Source organism: Cyprinus carpio, chromosome B17 (assembly GCF_018340385.1).
Source record: "Cyprinus carpio isolate SPL01 chromosome B17, ASM1834038v1, whole genome shotgun sequence".
Classification (NCBI taxonomy): Eukaryota; Metazoa; Chordata; class Actinopteri; order Cypriniformes; family Cyprinidae; genus Cyprinus; species Cyprinus carpio.
In genome coordinates, this window is record NC_056613.1 from 13,732,294 (window position 1) to 13,754,882 (window position 22,589).

The following is a 22,589-nucleotide window of genomic DNA, read 5'->3' on the forward strand; positions in this document are numbered from 1 at the left end:
GAAATTGTGACCTCAAGCTCAAGCGCACTTGGGTTATGCAGCAGGACAATGATCCCAAACACACCAGCAATTCCACCACTGAATGGCTCAGAAACAAAATTAAGGTTTTGCAGTGTCCAAGTCAAAGTCCGGACTTAAATCCGATTGAGATGCTGTGGAATGACCTTAAACAGTCCATTCATGCTCGAAATTCCTCCAATGTGGCTGAATTAAAACAATTCTGCAAAGAAGAGTGGGCCAAAATTCCTCCACAGCGATGTGAAAGACTCATTGCCAGTAATCGCAAACGCTTGATTGCAGTTGTTGCTGTAAAGGGTGGCACAATTAGATTTAGGGGGCAATTACTTTTTCACGTAGTGCCAGGCAGGTTTGGAAAGTTTTTTTCCCTTAAAAAATGAAATCATTATTACAAAACTGCATTTTGTATTTACTTGGGTTATCTTTGTGTAAAATTACAATTTGTTTGATGATCTGAATCATTCAAGTGTGACAAATATGTAAAAAATAAATAATAAAAAAAACCAGGAAGGGTGCAAAAACTTTCTCACCACTGTATGTATACATATATATTTTTCTTTTCTAAATATGCAAAAGTTTACTTTTAGGATTAGTAATTTACTTTAGGCTATACGACCCCAAACATTTAAACAGTTGTGTATATTACAAAATATTTCTTTTTTTTTAAATAAATGCTGTTTTTTTATTTACTTTTTATTCATCAAAGAATACTGACAAAAAGGTTCCAAAAAATATTAAGCAGCAAAAAACATATTTCCAATATTGATAATAAATCAGCATTTATGAAGGATCATGTGACACTGAAGACTTTTCCCAAGGCAAAATTTTTCATTTTCGTTTAGTGTAAGTTGAGGTACTAAAAATAACTAACATCTAAATAAACTGAAACTAAAATAAAAAAACTCATAAAAAATGACAAAAAAACTAAATTTTATGAAAATAAAAACAATACATCCAATTTAAAATATTAAAAAAAACTTTAAAAGTATTATCAATGATACTAAAACAACACTGAAATGTGCTTGATAACTCGAAAACGATGTGAAAAAAGTCTTGTGTCCGCATTTATCAGTATGTAATGGGTCTGGTAAGCATCTGTGTTTGTCACATATCCGTGGATCAGTCCCTCAGGGTCACCAACAGACCCAATCATTTTAAAAGCCACATGACTGCTACATCACACACTGTCCTAATGAGTGTTTGCAGTCACAGGAGACTGGAGGGAAGGAAGTTGCTGTTGTCATGACGATGCTCTTAATGCACAACAAGTTCATATGAAATTTAGATTGTCTCTTTCATTTGAAAATGTTTATTTTAGTGTGCATGTCTGAGTCTGCTTGTGTGACAGAATATGTAATCATTTCAGTGTCACAAAGAGGAAATGTGTTGCTTATTGAATAAGCACAACCACATCTGACGTCAATAAATCTGTTGCAAAGCAACCGCTAGAAGAACCAAGAGAGTAAAATGCTTGCAGCACCTCATATGAGACTCATGTGTTCATTTCTATCTGGTTATTAACACTGTTAAAACACTTTGGCTTTGTTTAGTCAGGCAGACAGCAAAAATCTTATTTTATACTTTATCTGTTTTTACAGACCAGATTCAAGGCACATACAATACTAATCTGATATTTTTTCATTATTACTACCTGAATGTACAATAATTTATATTCACTCTCTCCTCATATAGGGAACTACATGACATTCATATAGTGAACAGTAAATGAACGAATGTCACCAAAATGTGTGAATATACAGAGTATAATGGTGATATGTGACATGAAACCCCATTCCAGACATATAAGAAAAAAAAATCATGCTTTGGTAAATCATAATTAATCATAACAATACAAATAAAAAAACATAATAATGACATAAGAAGTTAGTTATGACATCACATGATTACAATTATGAGATCCTGATAGATAGATAATTATGAGTCAGATTAAGATAATTATAAGTCATAATTATGAGTGATAGAATGAAAATGACAAGTGAAATGATGTAAGTAAAAAGTATGAGATAAAAAGTCATAATTATGCATGTCAAATTTTTTTTGCCACAATTTCAAATTTTATGTCAATTATGATTTACTAAGGCATGATTTGTTTCATATGAGGCAGAAATGGGCTTCCATACATAAGTTATGATTGTGAAAATTTACAGTTTTCATCCTTTCTTTCCAGTGAGAGCTAATCTAATTTGTTGTAATGAGTGCAATGGGTTCCTTTGCAAAATAAAAGTTCAAATTTAAGATCGAATTTGTCTGCATTAATGTCTGCATTAATAAAGCCATAAAAGTGATTTCAGTGTCTTTGAGCTAAACTGCTACTATAAAAGTGTATTTTAATGTGAAAATTATGTCAACAATTATTTTGAAAATGCTTAAAGTGGCATATGTTGAAGAAAAGGATGAGCCTCTAGTACCTCAGACTTGGCTCGGCTCTCCTTGCGTTTCAGGAACCCTGGAAGCCTCCTCAAAACCAGAGTGACTCCATTTGGATTTTCCTCCAGTTTCTGAACAAGGTTTACCCGGCTCCAGCCAACCTGAAACAGGACGTATCGTTTACATTGAATGAAATAAATGCATATTTGCATCCAAAATGGTGTTCTTTTGCACCTGATGCTTGTGGCTGAACCTATCTTTGGGTCATTTTCAGAAAACTGTGCTAAATTTGTACAAATTATTTCATTTAAAATGGCTTTTTAATCTCTTTTTCTTTATCTGAAATAACTATTGTTTTTCTTCTATGCCTATCAATAATGGCAGGACACTGGGCCACAAGCTATTAATAATCCAAATTAGTGGACAAAAGACATCTGCTCAAATCCAGCAGGCAGGTCACCAAATGGATGAAAGAGTCTTACTGTGCCAACCCGGAGTTCAGCCCCTCTCATTAGAACCCTGGCTAACTCCTTCCTTACAGCAGTCTTTATGTAAATAACACCAGTATATCACTATTAGTGCAGTTAAACATCATTAGCATTGAACTGTTTTCACTTACCACTATCTGTCCGTTGACCTGAAGGACTTCATCTCCCGCTAAAATCTTCTCACAGATCTCTGTAGAAGACTGTAAGACAGGATTTATGGTTATGTACAACACAGACACACTACTGAGTAAAAGAGCACCAAAACAAAGGAATGATTGCAATGGTTTAGAAGGAACCACCCACAAGCAGAAACCTCATGCCCATTCATACTGGAATGTGCCCGTTTTTGAACCAATTTGATTTTGAATGCAGCATCAACATCTTTAAGATTGAATGATTATTATGCACTACCATTCAAAACTTCAGGGTCAGAAATATTTAAAAATAATAAAATCATACTTTATTCTGAAAAGATATGTTATATTGGTCAAAAGTAAAGACTGACAGTAAAGACGTTTATAATATTACAAAATATTTCCAAGTAAGGTAAATGTGGTTCTTTTGAATGCAAGAATCCTTCCACAAAAATATTATGCAGTAAAACTGGTTACAACATTGAAACTGCTGCATTGATATTAAAGTAATAAATGTTTCATGAGAACTAAATCAGCATTATAATGATTTCTGAAGGATCATGTGACACTGAAGACTGGAAAGTTCAGCTTTGCAATCACATTAGTAAATTGCATTTTACAATATAGTAATAGAAACCAGTTATTTTAAATTGTATTATTATTTTAAAATATTACTGTTTTTACTGTATTTTGAACAAATAATTGCAGCCCGGGTAAGCATAAGACACTTGTTTAAATAAAAAAATCCCACCCCTAAACTTTTGAATGGTAACATGTGTTAAAATATTTTTGTTTTTGTGTGCATTAATGTTTGTGTGTGTGTTTTTTTGACTAAATATGGCTCTTTTATTAAACTTTTTTTTTAGATGAAACTAAAGGATAAGACATCACAACTCCCTCTTCCTCTATTCCTGACCCTAAAGAAAGCAGTTTTCATGGAACCATCATTTTATCTCATTCTCATGAGTCATAATAGGAAAGAAAAAAAGCAAAAATTTCAAACCCACAATTCTTGTTTTAAGCGAGTCCAGAAACCTTCAAAGTAGCCCACTTTTGGCCTAGGAGGAAGTTAACCTTTAGCTCACTTGGTTATGAGCCAATTCATTTGCGTGTTCATTCACTGCAAACACCCCCTTACATATCTCCCAGCAGACAATTCAGGGAATGACTTGCATCTGTTTATGCCAGAAAAACACTAATTTTCCTCCCTAAATAAATACATTAAGAAAACAAAATGATTCTTTTCAATCTTGGTAAAATATATTGAAGCGCTGGGGTACCATCAACCTGTCCTACCTCTGCTGCTGTTCCAGTGACAAAATGATTTCTGGATCCTGTGGTGGTGATCTCAATTCCCTATGTGAAAGAAATAATGTGCATATCAAGCCAAGAATATCTTAAAACTCAGCTAAACTAGAATTCAACTGATTTGACATTGGTTCCTGTACGCGAGATGAGAATCCGGGCTGGTAATTGGTCCATGAACCCTGCTGGTTTGCTTTAATATTCAGCCATCCTTTCAGCATTATGACAAGAAATTCAAAAGGAGAACTGAGGGAGCATGTTCAGACCGGCACTGGTCAATGAATCGACTGCAGTAGCAGATGTCAGCCCAAGTTGGATCTAAATAGTGTTGATTGTGCTGGAAATGTGCTGTAAGCACAGATACCTCCTGCTTAAGAGACAATGAACCAGTATGGTCCAACTTCAGGCTAACTGAATCCATCAATAATAATCAATTATAATATTCTCTGAATCTTCTTTTCTCCCAAGCATGCCAAATATAAACCTAATGAGTTTTCCCACAACCTCTCTCCAGAAAACAGGAGAGGCAGGTCTCACTTGGCAAGAATCACAAGTATTTTTTATATTTTGACAGACATTCCTTTGTCAATAAACTTCAGAGCACTGAACAGTGTGAACCCCTGCTATTGGATTTCCTTGTATGGTTTGTGGACGACTGCCAATGTAATCATTCATGTTGCATTGTGTGTTTTGGGTCTGGTTTGAAGACACACAAAATATAAAGGCCCCAAATTCACTTCAAATATGTCAAAAATTATAAGAAAAAAAAAGAAAAAAAAGAGCATGAGCATGAGCCTTCAGAGCATGACTGTTCTTAAACCAGGGCAAATTTAAACCAATCATAGATTTTTTTTAATTGAAAATTTTTTCGGTCCACAGACACCTTACAGAAGAACTTCTCTTTTGTGGAGCTGCCATGTATTTGCGTCTAAGGTACAGAAAGGAAGAGCTTTACATAATTAAACTCTCTTAAAATAGCTTCACCCTTAGCAACATATTAGCTGAATACAATACAAAGTGAAAGGACTGTCTGAGTAAAAATGATTTGAGCTGTGTTTAAAGAAGGAGATAAAAGAGAAAGATGATGTTGAAACTCCATCTGTACCTCTAAGCATAATTAGTTCTTTATCATTCGCAAAACTATAGTGTGAATTTAACATCAGCAAAGTATCCAAATAAATACTGAATTACTGAACAAACGCAGTTGCTAACTGTCTTACAATGACAGCTTACAATGAGTATCTTTTTGATAAATTTTGGACACAGAAGGATCACCATTCAAGTGGGACATAAATATGCCATGGAGGGATATATAAAAGATTTTAAAATAAATATTGTGGGTATTAATTTGGAAGCGAGGGTTTACAGATCACAATACAAGTGGGAGAAGCCTATTGTTATGTTCGTCACGATCACAGATAACAACATCCCAGATCAACACTGTTCATGTATTGCAGGGTACGATTAAATTAATTTACATTTAACCAGTTTAACATGAAGAGACAGTGAAATGTAGACCTTTGTTTATGTGTTTTTGCCCTGCACTGTACAAGACGCGAGAACAGTCCGCTATTTAGGTTTGTATGGACTCACTAACTTTAACGTTAGCTAGTTTTATTCAGAGATACCGTGCTGAAGCACAAGCTGACATTAATGTTCTGCTTGAGCAGATGAAAGTTGTAACTTCATGAGAGTATGACAACCAGAAAACAATTTTTTTTGTCTTCACTGGGATTAAGGGTGAATGCTTTGGGACATTTTGCTCTGTTTAGTTTGGGTTTAGGAAATAGAATAAAATACATTAAATTGCCTATCCTTTCAATTACTGAATCACTGTTACAAGTACCCCAGGCACATTGTTTTTCCATTTTTGAAGCATAAACCCCATAAAAGCAATGTGAGCTTTGGATCCTCCAATGTTTCTCTATGGAGCTGAAACCTACAGATGTCCAAGTTCCGCTCCCCGTGCAGCTGATACTCGACTGCCATTGGCTAATCTGTGTTCTGGGGGCTTACAGATAGGACAGTTGTAAAATATCTGACTGAAAATTGTTTCAAAGCCAATTTTTCACAGTGCTGCTGAAAGCCACAGAAAAATAGAAACGCAATTGGACAACAAGGAGAGAGGATGAAATAGTAAAAGAATGAATTACTGTAAAGAAATCAAGCTGATAAGATGCATTACCACTTGATCTCCTGGTGAAGCTGTGACCAAGTCAACACTCTCCAGCTGGGCAGTATGGGTAAGAAGAGGCAACGGAGTAACAGTCAAAATCTCATCACACACTGCTACCAACTGACGACACTAGAGAAAGAGATTAGAAAAAGATTGGTTATTTCTTCTGAAATTATTAATATAATCACATATATTAGTGGAATATAGAGAATTATGTAGGCTACACTACCATTTAACTGTTTGGTGTCAGAAAGATGTTATTTGGAAGAAAACTGATCAACAGTGACATCTATAATGTTAAAAAAGATTTCTATTTCAAATAAAACCTGTTCATTTGAATTTTGCATTCATTAAAGAATCCTTAATTAAATTTATCACCATTTCCTTGGTGAGCATATGAAATTTTTCTCAAAAACATTTTAAAAAGTCCCACTGACCACAAACTTTTGAACGGCAAATGTAAGTATAAACATAATACATTTACAAAATATAATATGAATAATATGAATACCATAATACAATATTAAAAGAATGTTCCAGGATAAATACAAGTTCAGCTCTATCAACAAATACTGTACATGTTTAACTACAAGTAAAAATCACATTTACAGCAAGTACAGTACTGGAAGTCTATAAAGTATTGCCCTGGGATAATGTTAAAGTATACACTGCAGTCCCAATGATGAAAGGATGATTCAGAATTCTTCAAATTAAAAGTTAAAATGCCACACTTTTAATATTAAATAAAGTACTGTAACAAAAATATAAGCTGTACATTTACTTACAACCTTATAAATTCATGACACTAAACAATTTTTACAAGTGAAAATGACTTTCTGTGGTAATTGACAGCATATCAGTTAGGCCTACCACAGAAGGTTTGCAACTGTGTGTAATTTCTGTCAATGAAATGTATTAATATATTCATATGAACATCATAACTGTAATATGCGTAAGGCTTGAAAATATAATACAATATTATAATATTGTATAATAATAATATATGACTATATTAATGTAATTTAAAGAATCAAAAGATCTGTAGAAAGTAAGAGTAAAAAAAGAAGGCCCATGATCTCTTACTATAGATATAATGTCCTTCTCCAAACAAAACACATCCCTACACTAAAGAGAAAAAAAAAAAAAAAAAGAGAGAGAGAAAGGAGAACATTTACTAAAAATGCAAGTGTTTCCACCCACTGAGGATTTTAATCCAGAATTCAGAAATCTATAAACACACATAAGGGGAGTTCACCTAACCCACTCACTCTAGGGCTGATTCAGCTCCTTCACACCTCTCAGTGACACACTTCCTCAAACAGAGTGACACTACACACCGCTAACATACAGCCAGCAACCCGTACAAGACCTAAGCACAAGTTTACACACACACACAAGCGCACACTCATACTGATGACTGTACTGAACGTGTAGATCATAGTCTAATTAAAGGATTAGGGTGGCTGCTGATGATCGGTGGCAAGAGAAAAAGCGTTTGAACCAGATTTACTGATGAGCCAGATCTTATGTAACATCCCTAAAGATAAACACTGAATCCCAGACTACCAACAGATTCACTTCAGCCAATACACAACTCACTCAGCCATGAAGTTTAGCACAAATAAAACCAAAACAAATAAGGGCTCATATCCAACCCCAGATCTGTTTGTACTGGCTAAACGGATTCAGTGTTAGTCCAGCTGAGGCATGAAAGTATGTACTTACTGAACTCAGGTATGCGAGAGAGAGGATATGACATGACGCGCAGCTGAAGAATTTTGTGTTTTGGAGGTATGTGTGTGTGACACCGATGGCTCACTTCTCGTTAATATAAACAGGTGTGTCACTTCCCCTCATGAGAAATCAACACAGACAAAAACATTTAGGCACACAAAGAGTTTTATTTGAATGCATTCATTTCCAGTGGTCCATTAAAACCTAACAAAGTAAGAGATAAACCATCAGTATTGTTAGTGCATGAATCACTATTACTACTTTTCATACTATTGCTTTTCAACTTAAGCTTAACATTCAATTATGTATATTATACAGCATGTATTTTATAAATATGTGTGTTACATATTTTGACCCTGGGTCATAAGGGTCCATTTTTTTGAAAATTAGATTTATACATCATCTGAAGCTGAATAATTAAGCTTTTCATTGATGTATGTTAGGATAGGACAATATTTGGCTGAGATACAACTATTTGAAAATCTGGAATCTGAGGTTGCAAAAAAATCAAAATATGGAGAAAATCACCTTTAAAGTTATTCAAATGAAGTCCTTAGCAATGCATATTACTAATCAAAAATCAAGTTTTGATGTATTTACAGTAGGAAATTTACAAAATATTTTCATGGAACATGATCTTTACTTAATAACCTAATGATTTTTGGCACAAAAGAAAAATCTATAATTTTAACCCATACAATGTATTGTTGGCTATTGCTACAAATATACCCATGCTACTTATGACTGGTTTTGCAGTCCAGGGTCACATATATTAAATATATAATACTTTATTTTAACTTTATATATATTTATTAATTTTTTTTAATAAAATTTTTTATATTTAATTTTATATTTTATATTTCTTATATTTTTTTATTTTACTTTATTTTACTTTACTTTAAATTAAAAAATTTAAAAATTTAATTTTTAAATTTAATTTAATTTTTACTTTACTTTATAACTGTGGTCAGTGAACATGTGGCCCAACTGGCTAAATATGAAAATACTACAGTTCGGAGTGGGCTATATTGACGTGGGCCAGTAAGCAACCACTTTACAATGGGTTAAAAACACTTGTTATGCTAGCATTGTGGTGACAACTTATGCATGGGCAACCACCACTAAGATTTTCTTTAAAAATGAAATAAACCCCTCAGTTCCCCTATAAATATACACACAGTTTGGAGTAAAACAATGAGATCTGACAGAGCGTCTGCCATTCAACACAGCAGTGACTGCTGGGATTCCACTTTAAACGGGAGCAATTATGTGCTTTGTTTGAGGTGATTGGATAAGCATATGGTTGTGCTTCCGAGCAGGTGCTTGGAACTCAGATGTGTTGTTGCCATGGAAACAGATGTAAGTGTAAAAGTGAATGAAATGACAGGATGGAATAATGTGGAAGGTCAAACAGGACACACACTGTTCATGTCTTCAGTGTAATGTAGTGTAATATCTTCTACTGTATATTCACACCCTGTCAAAGAAAACTGCCAGAGTGTATTTTTATAGCTCATCATAGTATAGTTCAAGCACAGGTCAGTCCTTACTGCTGATTTGAGAGCCATCTCACTGATTTACAACAATAAATCTCATCATAATCACATCCAGGAAAATCAAAGCTAATCTGAATCAGAAACTACATATATTTTTGCAGAATCACCTGTTATTTTTGTTAGAAACGTCTGCTACCATTTGCATATTTGTGTATTTAATAATTTTTTTAATTCAATTATTCTTTGTCACCATTGGTTAATATATGCCACCATTTTAAAACCCATTTCACAGGATTTTGCAAATATCCACAAAAATCAGCAACAAAAATGAAAAACAAAACAAAAAATCAGCTAAATTTAAATACTAATACTTAAAGTTGACATGAAAGGAAAATTCTTTCCTTTTAAATTAAATGTTATTGCTCTTATTGTAAATTAAGTACCCATGCATTTCATTTTTTTCTATTTTATTTTTATGAAAATGTCTTAATTACTAACTACAGACTTCTCTGTTGAAATATACAGGATTTTTCCAATCATTCAGTCTGCTTAAACCTTTTCTCAACACCAACATCTCAAAATACAGTCAACAACCAATGTATATAACAAAGTCCTTGTCTTTATTTTTTCTATTTCAATAATCCATTACACTCAGATATATACCACAAAACAGAAGAAAATATATTTAGCTACTTCTGTTTCATTGTTACTTTGAATGAGTTAAGAATGAGAGAATCTTTTGTCTTTTGATATTTATTCTATGCATTGATTTGCACTGGGGTTCTTTTCCCCTCTTTATGTTATGAGTTATGAGCAACTAAACTGAATGTATAACTGAAAACTAAAAAAAGGAGAGAAAACTGAAAAGGAGAAAGACAGCTGATATTCACTTTCTCTCCAGTCCTGCTGTTTTCCTCATCTGACATCCTCATACAATGAAGCTTCATTCAGCTCAAAAGCTTTTACCTTGTTATCCTCTAGTTCCCAACAAAGCTCCTCATTTCACACTGATAATGATCATTAACTCTGTGTTCAACACTGCAGAAAGAAAGAGAGCTTTCCTCCATGATAAAACACAGGTCAGATCTTCTCTTTCCATCCTCTATCTTCTTCTCCCTCTCTTTGTCTGTAGCTTATTGGCATTACAAATAACTGCATCTGCAGCTGCATACAACGACAAAAACGGAGTAAACCAAAGTATATAAATGTTCTGTCTCTAGGCAGAGACAAACAGCTAAATCAAATGCACTGTTAAGGGGTCACAGCCCATCAGACCCGAAGATACTAAAAAAGATCTGCCTCACATCCTGCATGGATCCCTTTACACTTCTCAAACGCATAAACAACACACATGCTTGTTTTCCTATCATGGTGGGAACTTTCCTTTGACTATTGTTTTTATAGTGAGCTGATGATATTTTATATCCCCTAACCCTCACAGAAACCTTATTAATCTTGCATCCTATTTTGTACTACCTTCTAAACTAAATTTCGTGGCAAAACAAAAATATATAACTATATATAACTATATATATATATATATATATATATATATATACACATATACATACAGTACAGACCAAAAGTTTGGAAACATTACTATTTTAATGTTTTTGAAAGAAGTTTCTTCTGCTCATCAAGCCTGCATTTATTTGATCAAAAATACAGAAAAAACAGTAATATTGTGAAATATTATTACAACTTAAAATAATAGTTTTCTATTTCAATATACTTTTAAAAAATAATTTATTCCTGTGATGCAAAGCTGAATTTTCAGCATCATTACTCCAGCCTTCAGTGTCACATGTAACATCCAGTCTATCACATGATCATTTAGAAATCATTCTAATATTCTGATTTTATTATGAGTGTTAGAAACAGTTCTGCTGTCCTAATATATTTGATGAATAAAAGGTTAAAAAAGAACTGCATTTATTCAAAATAAAAAACAATTTCTATTAATATATATTCTAATAATATATTTTCTTTACTATCACTTTTTTATCAATTTAACACATCCTTGCTGAATAAAAGTATTGATTTTATTAAAAAAAGAGAGAAAAAAAATTACTGACCCCAAATTACTGACCAGTAGTGTATATTGTTATTACAAAATATTTATATTTTAAAAACATAGTTTCTTTTTTTTTTCTTTTTTTTTTTTTTTACTTTTTATTCATCAAAGTATCCTAAAAAAGTATCACATGTTCTGAAAAAATATTAAGCAGCAGAACTGTTTCCAACTTTGATAATGAATCATCATATTAGAATGATTTCTAAAGGATCATGTGATAATGATCCTAAAAATTCAGCTTTGCATCACAGAAATAAATGATAAGTTAAAGAATAATAAATGTAAAAACAATTATTTTAAGTTGTAATAATATATCACAATATTAATTTTTTTCTGTATTTTTGATCAAATAAATGCAGGCTTGATGAGCAGAAGAAACTTTTTTCAAAAACATTAAAAATAGTAATGTTTCCAAACTTTTGGTCTGTACTGTATATATATATATACACATTAAGCCTAGTTTTGTAAACTGAGCATTACTGGTTTTAAACCTCTATGAGGTCTTTATATATCATCTAACATTAACCACATAATGAGTAAACTAAACTCTGAACTGAATTTAGTCACTCTACAGAAGAGACGCCTTCCAAAATTCCATGAAACATACTGTTTTTTAAATAAAATAACCATTTCCTCCCAGCAAATATTATACAAAGAAATTCTGAAGCAACTTCAGACATGTAAACATTAAGGGACAAATATATTCAAGGTAAAAAAGATAAAACAAGCACATACAGTACCTCTGTCTGATCGACGTGACCTTTTCTGCTTAATCCACTGATGTTTTTCAGTACTGTGTGTCTGTGTGTGTGTATGAATTTCCTTTTGCACCCTCTCTCACTCTCTGCCTCTTATCTCACTTTTAATTAATCTATCTTTCACTCCCTCACCTCTCCTTCTTTTTAAGTTCATTACTCTTCTCTCTCTTTCTCGATACAGTCATCAGCTGACTGCTAATTATTCCACTCAGGCCTGCCAATACATACAAACACACCAAAACACTCACAGGTGCAATTATATCTCTGATGTATGTATGACACACTAGTATCACCAGAAAGGTTTGCTTGACATGATGACCTTTGACTTCAGGTGACGTGGTTTCTATAAGGATCAGAGGCCCACCTGTCCCCTAACACCTGTTCTAACACTCACCTTCATGGCTTCAAATGTCAGAAACTTATTCAAACGTAAGCAGAATGTACACTTTATTCCCAGAAACATTTAGACTGAACTGAGTTGAGGGTACTGACCTCAATCAGATGTGAGCTGTAATTTAATATACATTTTTCTAATTTTCTAATTAAGTATATGTAGACATTCTTGTTCAAAAATTTGGGGTCAGTTAGACTTTTTTTAAAGAAATATATATTTTTTTATATACAGCAAGGATTCATTAAATTGTTTAAAAGTTACCAAAAATGTATTAATGTTACAAAAGATTTCTATTTCAAATAAATGCTGCAAATGTGAAAAAAAAACCATTTACCACAAAAAAGTGACTGTTTTTGCTAATAATAGAAATGATTTCTGAAGGATCATGTGACACTGACAAGATTGAAGTAATGGCTGCTGAATATTCAGCTTTACAATCACAGGAAAAAAATACATTTGAAATATATAAAAATAGAAAACTTATTTTTCAGTAATAATTAATAATTCACCATATTGCCGTTTTTATTGTGTTTTTGATCAAATAAATGCAGTCTTGGTGAGCATAAGGGACTTGTTTCAAATGCATTAAAAAAATTACTTGCACCAAATTTTTGTACGGGAATGTGTAACATTAGTATTTTCACTGGTGGTCTTAAGACTTTTGGACCCCATTGTATGCATGAATGATTATGTAAGGATTGCTGATCCAGAACAGCTTTCAGTTTGTACATTAACTCTTCTCTTACTGTTGCAGTTTATACATGAAAAAGTTTCTGATTGCTGCACAAGAAAGCATTTGCACTCATGATACACACACACAATACTGTTTGTAGTGTAAACAGGAAGTATACAAACAATGCTTTTAAACTGGAAAAGATGCCATCAGCTTTAGGAAAGTGAACTCAGTGACAAAACAGAAAGAGAGAACCACTCTCTAGTGGTTTACTCTGTGTTTGTGTGTGTGTCTATGACAGCCGACAGAAAGAAGCTGATAGCGTCAAGTGTCAACATTTTTAGCGTGCACATTGCACATTGTTTCTTCATACATGCACAGAAACACTTAGATTCTTTCTCATTTCCACACTTTCCTTCCCCTCTTCAGCAATGCTGTTTGGTCTCAGAGTGGACTTCTGAGTCACATCATCAACGATCAAACCCTTTTCTTGTCACTTCCCTCTATGAGTACACAAACAGCACCAGAAAGCCACTGAAACTTTTAAAGTGAACATGAAATCTGCAAGAAACATTAAGCAAATGGTTCAGATGCCTTTCGAATGATAACGCAAACCCAAATCTTGAAATAGATGCTATCTGATTTCCAACGACACTGTGAGTATGTCAGCCTGTTTTAGCATTAGTATGTGTGTGCATGTGTTTGTGGGTGTTAGTTTGCACCCAAGTAAAGGTGACTGTTAAACTTATGAACCTTTCTGGGTTAAAGTATGTCAAATTAATGAATGAATGGTAGAGACAGAAAATAAGCAATCAAAACTTATTAAAGTGTAAAATTATCATTGAATAGAAAAACAAACCCTACTGTTCCAGGTCCAGATGAAAGATATTCTTCTGATGAGGTGAATATTATGTGACCTTCTCTCCTGTATGGTCACCACAGGTGAATAACACACAACCAAAGTGTCTTTCAGTTCTTATAGTCTGACTTTTAATGCCCGCCCTCTCTCTCTCTCTCTCTCTCTCTCTCTCTCTCTCTCTCTCGGACAGCCTTAGCCCTCTTGAGTCCAGTGAATAAGTGTAATGAAAACCATGTGTTTGTCAGCATTATAGTGTGATTGTATCAGGCGTAGAACAAACAAACAAAGCAATTTTTCAAAAATAGTCAGCATGGACTGATTTAAAAATCTCCAGAACCTATATTTGACCTTGATCACTTCAGCCACTACAGACTCAAACATTTTACCTATACTGTGGTATACAGTGAGATATGGCAGATATTTCCAATGAAAGACATGGATTTTTTTAATTAATATGTTTCTTGAGGTTCACTTGTAATGTTAAATTTTTGGCAGAGAAACCCCAAATATATATTCAGACAAATGATTATTTTTCAACCCTCATTTTGCCCCTCTGTCTGAAATGATCCAATTTTAGGGGATGGCTTCTTTAACATCATCATATTACCAATGCCTCCTTGCTACTGCATGTAAGTGTTTTGAAAACATTATCAATATAAAATCATCATTTACAGACAAATATTATGAAATTGTTAAAATACGGTTTGCGATGCAGCTGCTGTCAGATCCAATACTGTTGGCTGTTTCATCTTTCAACAAATTTATTTGCGAACTCTCCACTACACTGCACCTCATTTATAAAACAATCTGAGGTAAAATGCTCCGAACAAACACAATTTGACGCGATCAGAGATTCCATTAAAATAAACTATCCACTTGTTCCTGATGCTGGGATCCTTTTGTACCCAATTGTATTTCATCACTCCGGGTTGCCAGTTGGCGGAAAACACAGCATATTTCATTTCATTCATCGTCAAGTGTGCTTGTTCCTGTTTGTGTCGTCAATCTGGCAACCTGCATGTGTGTCAAGTCTGAGGAGGAGGGGCCGGGTGAAAAAAAAAAAACTCTCCAATATTTTGAATTTGGACTGCAATACCTATTTCAACCACTCGGTGTCAATCCTACAATGCAAACAATGGCAATTTTTTGAGTGGAATCTCCTTTAAAGCACTGTAACAAGAACACACTCACCTTATGCACTGTAATGTCCAGATCTTTACACAGAGTGGCAACTTTCTCATTTGCTGTGTATCCAGTCTGCTGTGCAAATTGATACCTATTAAAAAAGACAAACACATAATGACTGAGAAAGAATGAAATGCCACAAAACTACTTGACTACCAGCTGTGGTTCAGGCTGTGAGATTCTCACCTATTGAGCAAAGACACAAGTCCATTGGATGCTGTGATCACGTCCACCAACGCCTGCAGCACCTGTTGTGACAGCTTGGTGGTGCTCTGTCCATCATTAGTATTGACACGCCAGCGCCCCTGTATGCTCATCTGCAGAGTGTGAGCCACTGCACGCAGTTTCTCTGTCAAACTGCGCAGATTGTCACCCCCAACACTGTATGTCTGCATAGACACAAGAAACAATATGTTAGGTGCCACAGATATGTGTTTAAAAGTTGATCTACTTTTAATTTTACAAGGCACTCTAAAAATGTGGCAAAAATTGTGAGCGCAACAGTAAAACACCCATCTAGTGTTTACATAGAAAAAAAATAGACCCTTTTTTTTTTTACAGAGTGTGATGATGATGCATTTCCACAATTATTAATATTGTAAATCTAGCTTTTAAGTTTTTTTTTATATTTTAATTTTTAAAAACTGCATGTACATCTATAACACTATACTTTGCTTTATACTATCTTGGCATTAAATTACAGAAATATTCTATTTATCTCTTTTGACTAACATAATCAACCTCTTGATATTTTTTCCTCTTTTGAAAAGTCACAGAAATGCTATTGCTATCATGGATTTTTTTTCTTTTGGTGTTGCTAACAATATGAACTCAGAAAACGATTACCCAACTATGATGACTTCTGTGTGCTAAATAACTTAAAAGACAAATAACCTACATTTAAAAGATAAATGTGCAATATTTATACCTCACTTTTTCACTTACTATGTACCTTTCATCCAACTCTGAAATGTCGTGGCATATTTCCTATCAACATACAAACATACATTCAACCTCAGCATAACTAATGTCCTCATATCCCACCAAAGCCTGATCTGCCTTTGGTCCACGCCTTGAAAATTTTAGGTTTGCTAAATAAAAAAAAAAAAAGTATTCTCTATAGCAAAGCAGGAGCAGTTAAGCCTGAATGTGCTGTTACGACACACACAGGGAGTCCTGGCACCAACAGGTCCACATTAATCCTCTCAGCGGGCAAAACATTTACAGCACATGGAGCACATCCACTGTCAGCTCAGGGGAAGCTTCAGTCTACCAGCCAGCAATCAACATATTTATGATCTGAAAATGAAGGGAAATGACTGTACTATTTATTTCTTGAAACTGCACATAATGCACACTATAAATCCATGATATTGCACAGCCAAGATGACTGAAGACAACCATGGAAGTGGAAACAGTTTCAAAAAATAGGCCAGACACCTGGGGAAGAATGTTCCCTGAGATTTGTCTGGAATGTTGTTTTAATGTTACAGGCCTCTGAGAATACAGCTTAAATCAGCAGGGTGAGCAACTCTCACAGATGTAATGAAACTCACAGACAGAGAGATGGTATACAGAGCAGTTCAGTCACAGACTCATGCTATAAGTGTATAAATAATGATTTTAGTCTTTCAGCATTCCTCACCTCTATAACAGAGGCTCTAATACGGGTAGCAGACAGGCATGTGCAACACAAACACTAACAAAAACTCCTACAGAAATACTTAATATCAGATTATGAAATAACAGAAAGATTATTATAATACAAATACACCCTGAATTCACAAATCACACACTCAAATACAAACTTTATCCTCTTTGTAACACTCCATTCAGAAGTGCTAATCTAAATAGACGCTAATAATAAATAGGCTAAACTTAGCACTGAACACGCCCCTTGGTATTACTTGGAATTATTTATTTTACTGGGAGCATTTTTATATATTTTGTCCTCTCAAAGATTAATGCACACACACACACATACACACACACACTCAAGGGTCCTACCAAAGCACAGAGTTTTTCCGCAGCCTCCAGTATAAGCTCCTGATGCCCGATTTTATGCACTCCAAGTTTCTCCAGTCTGGTCGATGAAAGATGCAGCAGATCTGAGCCAGAGAGGTGCCATTCAGAGAACGAGTACTCCTGTAGAGGAGCATCCAGACCTGAAAAATGCACAGATATATTACACAAAGTTAAATCAGAGTAAACAGCACAGAAAAATTTAAGTTCATGAACAGTTCAAATTAAAGTGAGAATTGAAGTTCATCACAGTACCAAATGTTACTGGAAAAGAATGTAAAATATCATAATATTATTACAAAAATATTATGATGATAATATAAATATTATTATATATACACACCACCATTAAAAGTGTGAGGTCAGACTCTTTTGGATGCATTACATTCTTCAAAAATCATCACAAGGTTTTCTATGTACAATAAATACTGCTCTTTTGAACTTTATATTCATTAAAGAATAACTATAAGCATATTAAGTTCATAGTTATAAACATATTATAAACATATTAAGGCTACGTTTACACAACAATGATGTAGTCAAAAACGGAAACGTTTTTCCCTTGCGTTTTTAAAAAGTTTCACATTTACATGACAACGTTTTCAAAATGATTAGCGTTTACACATATCCATATAAACAATGCTGTATTATGTATGCCAGGCCAGTAGTTGGCGCTGCTGTCACCTTGTTAGAAAACAGTGCCTGTAGGGAAGTGACGATTATATGATGTATATGATGTGTCTCCACTTTTGGTTGTAATATTAGTGAAAGTAAATCCACACTTTGCTGAAGAAGCGTTAGCAAACTCTTAAACAGCAACAACAGGACCATGTACACTCTTAAAAATATAGGTGCTTAAAAGGTTCTTCACAGCGAAGCCATAGAAGAACCATTTTTGGTTAAAAGAACCATTCAGTTAAAGGTTCTTTAGAGAACCATCACTTTCTTACCTTTTTATAATCTGAAGAACCTTTTTTCGCCACAAAGAACCTTTTGTGAAACAGAAAGGTTTTCGCCCGACACGGCAAGTACACGAGGTGGCTTTGTACGAATTCGTACGACCACACTCGAAAGGATTATTGCCAAATGTTATTTTACGAGTTGCTTCGTATGAATTTGACGAATGACCTACACCTAACCCCGCCCCTAAAACTTAACCGTTACTGGGGTCTAGCCATTATGAAATCGACGTACGAATTAGCCACCTCGTTAAAATATTTAAAAATCCGCCATAGATATCTATGTTTTTTATTCATATGTTTACGGTTCTTTATGAAACCATTTAGACAAAAAGGTTCTTTGGCATCGTGAAGCACCTTTATTTTTAAGAGTGTAATCCGCCATTGTTGTGTATGTTTGTTTGCATTTGCCTTTAAAATTGACACATACTGCGCATGTCTACATACCTAACACGTACTATGCACGCGCATGATGTCACCATTTTCAGAGATTCCCTTATTGGGTGTTTACACGGAAACGGTAACGGTGCCGTTTTCAAAAAGTTGTACTTTGAAACCCGTTTTAAAAATGTCATGTAAACAAACAGGCAAAACGCATAAAAAGTTTCCAGTTTTTTGCTGAAAACGTTGTAGTGTAAACAGCCCCTAAGCAGCACAGTTGTTTTCAACACTTATAAAAATAAGAAATAGCTCTTGTACACAAAATCGGCATATTTTAATAATTTCTGTGACCCTGAAGACTGTAGTAACAGCTACTGACAATTCAGCTTTGCCATCACAGAACAGACAGCACAAAACAGTTCTTTTAAATTGCAATAATAATTCACGTTATTAATATTTTTCAGCGTTTTTTTTTTCAGCAAATAAAAGCAGCCTTAGTGAGCATAAGTGACTTCATTCAAAACCATAAAAATAAAAACTAACCAACCCTAAACTTTGGATGCATTTGAAAATTGCAATTAATTATGAAAATCATCTTTGACCCAAGTAAAATACAGAAAGAAAAAATTATGTCAATAGGTAGTTAGTACAAGGAGAGAGACACCAACACATTATGAATGAAAGGAAACAGCTTTATGAGGAGCTTAAATACAACCCACTGATCAATCCACACATACACAAAAACTATTTCCATAGATCCATTATAATGGAAGGAAATGAGTGGCCCAGGCAAGAAGGTGCCCAGGAGGCATCTGGGTCATGCTCACTGAAGTTGTGCAGCCAGCTGTTGTTGAAAGTCCTGTTAAAACACACACCTGCTCTGTGTTTACTTTAGGAAAAAGCACTTCAGAACCCCTATGTGACAAGTTTCTGTTGTTAATTTTGGAATGAACAAGGTAAAAAATCCAGTTGAAGGTACTAGATGGATTCTCGTCAGCACATGCTTACTGTAAACGACTGTATACTGTGACACTCAAGCAGTGAACACTGAGCATTTAAGCTTATTTCTCTGAGCTGGTAAAATACAAAGATTTTGTGCCCTGAAGAAAATTCCTTTTGTGTAAGATTTTTACGCAACTATCCACAGCTGAAAGATTTCATAACTGTCGGAGACTATTCTCTAATCTAGATTCATAAGACATGTACAGTATTTTACTATAATTGGTTTAATTAAACCATATAAATTAATAGCAGGGAATATAACGTTTTTTACCACATTTTGCTTTGATGTTTTTATTTAGCCTTTAGAGATCTCATACACTGAGAACCTAAATGATCACAAGACACAACAATGTCCAACATTGTACAACCAAACAAGTGAGATAAGGGGCTTTATGCTTCTGTCACAGTCTAATAAAGTAGGTTCAGGGCTTTCACAGAATCAGAGTAAAAGTACAAACACATAATTAATCTACATTCATAAAGTGCACGTTCTAATATTTTCATTATGAGTTCATTATGCTTGTATTTTAAAATATATAAAGTGTTAGAAATATCTAATTGTTTCTTTGAACTCAAAGGCTAGGAAAATTCCTGTTAATATCTGTTTTAGGAAAGAAATTAAATAACATTATAGATTAGGGAACACTATTCACTATTAATGAGCTGCATATTAACATGCATATTACTAGATATTGGCTGCTTATTAGTATCTATATTAATGCCTTATTCTACATGACCATATGTAGACCATATATTTTACTTACTATCAGTATGCAGCAAATTAGGAGTTTACTGAGGGAAAACTCAGTTAATAGTGAATACTGTATGTGTTACCAAAACTTATTTTATAAAAAAAGCAAGGAGCTTTAAGAAAATGGAATTCCTTTGTTTTGTCCCACTGTGTGAAACTGCTGAATTACAAAATTAGGGTGAAGATCTAAGATACAGATTAAAAAACAAATATTTTGGGTGGAGGTTCTTTAAATGCATAATAGAAGACACCAGGGCTTGTTAGAATGCCAAAAGAGCTGTATCTCAGTCACTATGAGATTTTAAACTAAGTCCAAACAAACAAACATGTGTTTTCTCTACTTCTCTCTTGATGTAAAAAAACAGCCTGTTCAAAACACTCTTAAATTCACAAATTGTTTCGTATTTCAAAACCATTTAAAGTTTGCTGACAACATGCCCCACTGTTGGCTACACTGTCATAACATCATGTGTTCTATGAACTATATCTTTTTTTCTGAGCAATATCATTCAAAACTTTCAGTATTCAAGGCTTTTAGAAGACAAATCAAAAGATAAATATTCACTGGACTAAAAAGACAACTATTCTCCTACTTCACAGTATCAAGCCACTGTAAAGATGATAACATAATAGAAATATAAAGTAAAAACAAAGTGTGAAAAGAACAGAAGTACTTTACAGAATAAATATTACACTTCACATATTATAGTTATATTATATATCAGTACAAAAGTACTGTATAAAACATAGGCTAATACATAATTCAAAAGCAACACACAAAATAACCACTAGTAATATTATGTAATACTACAGTACTAATGTAACTACAGTTTAAATAGCCCACAAAGCGACACAAACACTATTGTAAAATAGGCCTATAAAACAAATAACACTGTACGAGGGTTAAAATCAAAACACAGAACATGGATCAGAAATGAGCGAGAGGAATAGAGACATGCGCATGTAGTGAGCGATGTGGGCCAGTCTAGACTCGCACAGTGAATGACAGCAGCATATTTTATCGCTTTGCATATGAGGCAAGATGTATCAATACAATGCAGTTTGTTGAGTTACATCGCTTTTGTATTCACCAGCTATGAGTCAATTTCGCGCGAGAGTTTATCAACAAACAAAAAGGCGCTTCCTCATTCCACGACACCTTCCGTTCCTTAGGGATTTGTGTTGTTCCCGTTTAATTCGGTCATATCTCTCTATCGATTGACATATAGTCACCTGTCAGTCGCAAAAATCAGAGACACACAAACATAAACACAGCCCGTTACCTTTGAGCCACTCGGTGACTCTCTCGTTGCTCCAAGACGTTACGGGCTCCATGATTTTAGGAGCATAAATTCAAATCCCTGAAGTGGATCAGAGTAAAGAAAAGTTCATCCTGCTGTCTGCTTGGCACACCTTCCTACAGGTAAAGCCGCGCTCTCAGCCAATGGTGTGCGGCGCTGGTGTCCGCGTGCACTGCGCCTGTCTCGGTTTGCTGGGAGGGGTTCATGAAACTCGTTCACAGTGTCCCGAGACCGATTCTGTTTTCTCTGTTTGCCTGACTCCCACCCTGCAAACCTCAAGTGTTTTGATCAACTTATTTAACTCTTTAGGGTCTTCGTTCGCCTTATATTGTAGTCCTTTCTGGTGTTAGTAAAGTGTGGGAAACTATTTTAACCCATTAGATCCCATTTTCCCCAGCTAAATTGTATTGTAGGCTACACGTATTTCACTGTTACAACTGGGTATTTTCTTACAAATTAATGAACGTATAACAATCGTGATATCATGCTGA

At 34.3% G+C, this 22,589-nt stretch overlaps 1 protein-coding gene across 1 annotated transcript in view; it reads right to left on the minus strand.

Moving 5' to 3' along the window:
• The window catches only part of LOC109082803 (CNK3/IPCEF1 fusion protein-like), a 31,277-nt gene extending 8,940 nt beyond the window's left edge, over nt 1-22,337 (minus strand). Inside the window, exons 1-9 of the mRNA XM_042742389.1 lie at nt 22,081-22,337; nt 17,690-17,847; nt 15,869-16,071; nt 15,689-15,773; nt 7,593-7,634; nt 6,519-6,638; nt 4,325-4,384; nt 3,026-3,094; nt 2,448-2,567 (exon numbers count right to left, since the gene is read on the minus strand). Coding sequence (XP_042598323.1) covers nt 2,448-2,567; nt 3,026-3,094; nt 4,325-4,384; nt 6,519-6,638; nt 7,593-7,634; nt 15,689-15,773; nt 15,869-16,071; nt 17,690-17,847; nt 22,081-22,132 — 909 coding nt within the window. The 5' untranslated portion in view covers nt 22,133-22,337. The remainder of the gene's footprint in view (nt 1-2,447; nt 2,568-3,025; nt 3,095-4,324; nt 4,385-6,518; nt 6,639-7,592; nt 7,635-15,688; nt 15,774-15,868; nt 16,072-17,689; nt 17,848-22,080) is intronic.
• Between the last annotated feature and the right edge of the window lie 252 nt (nt 22,338-22,589).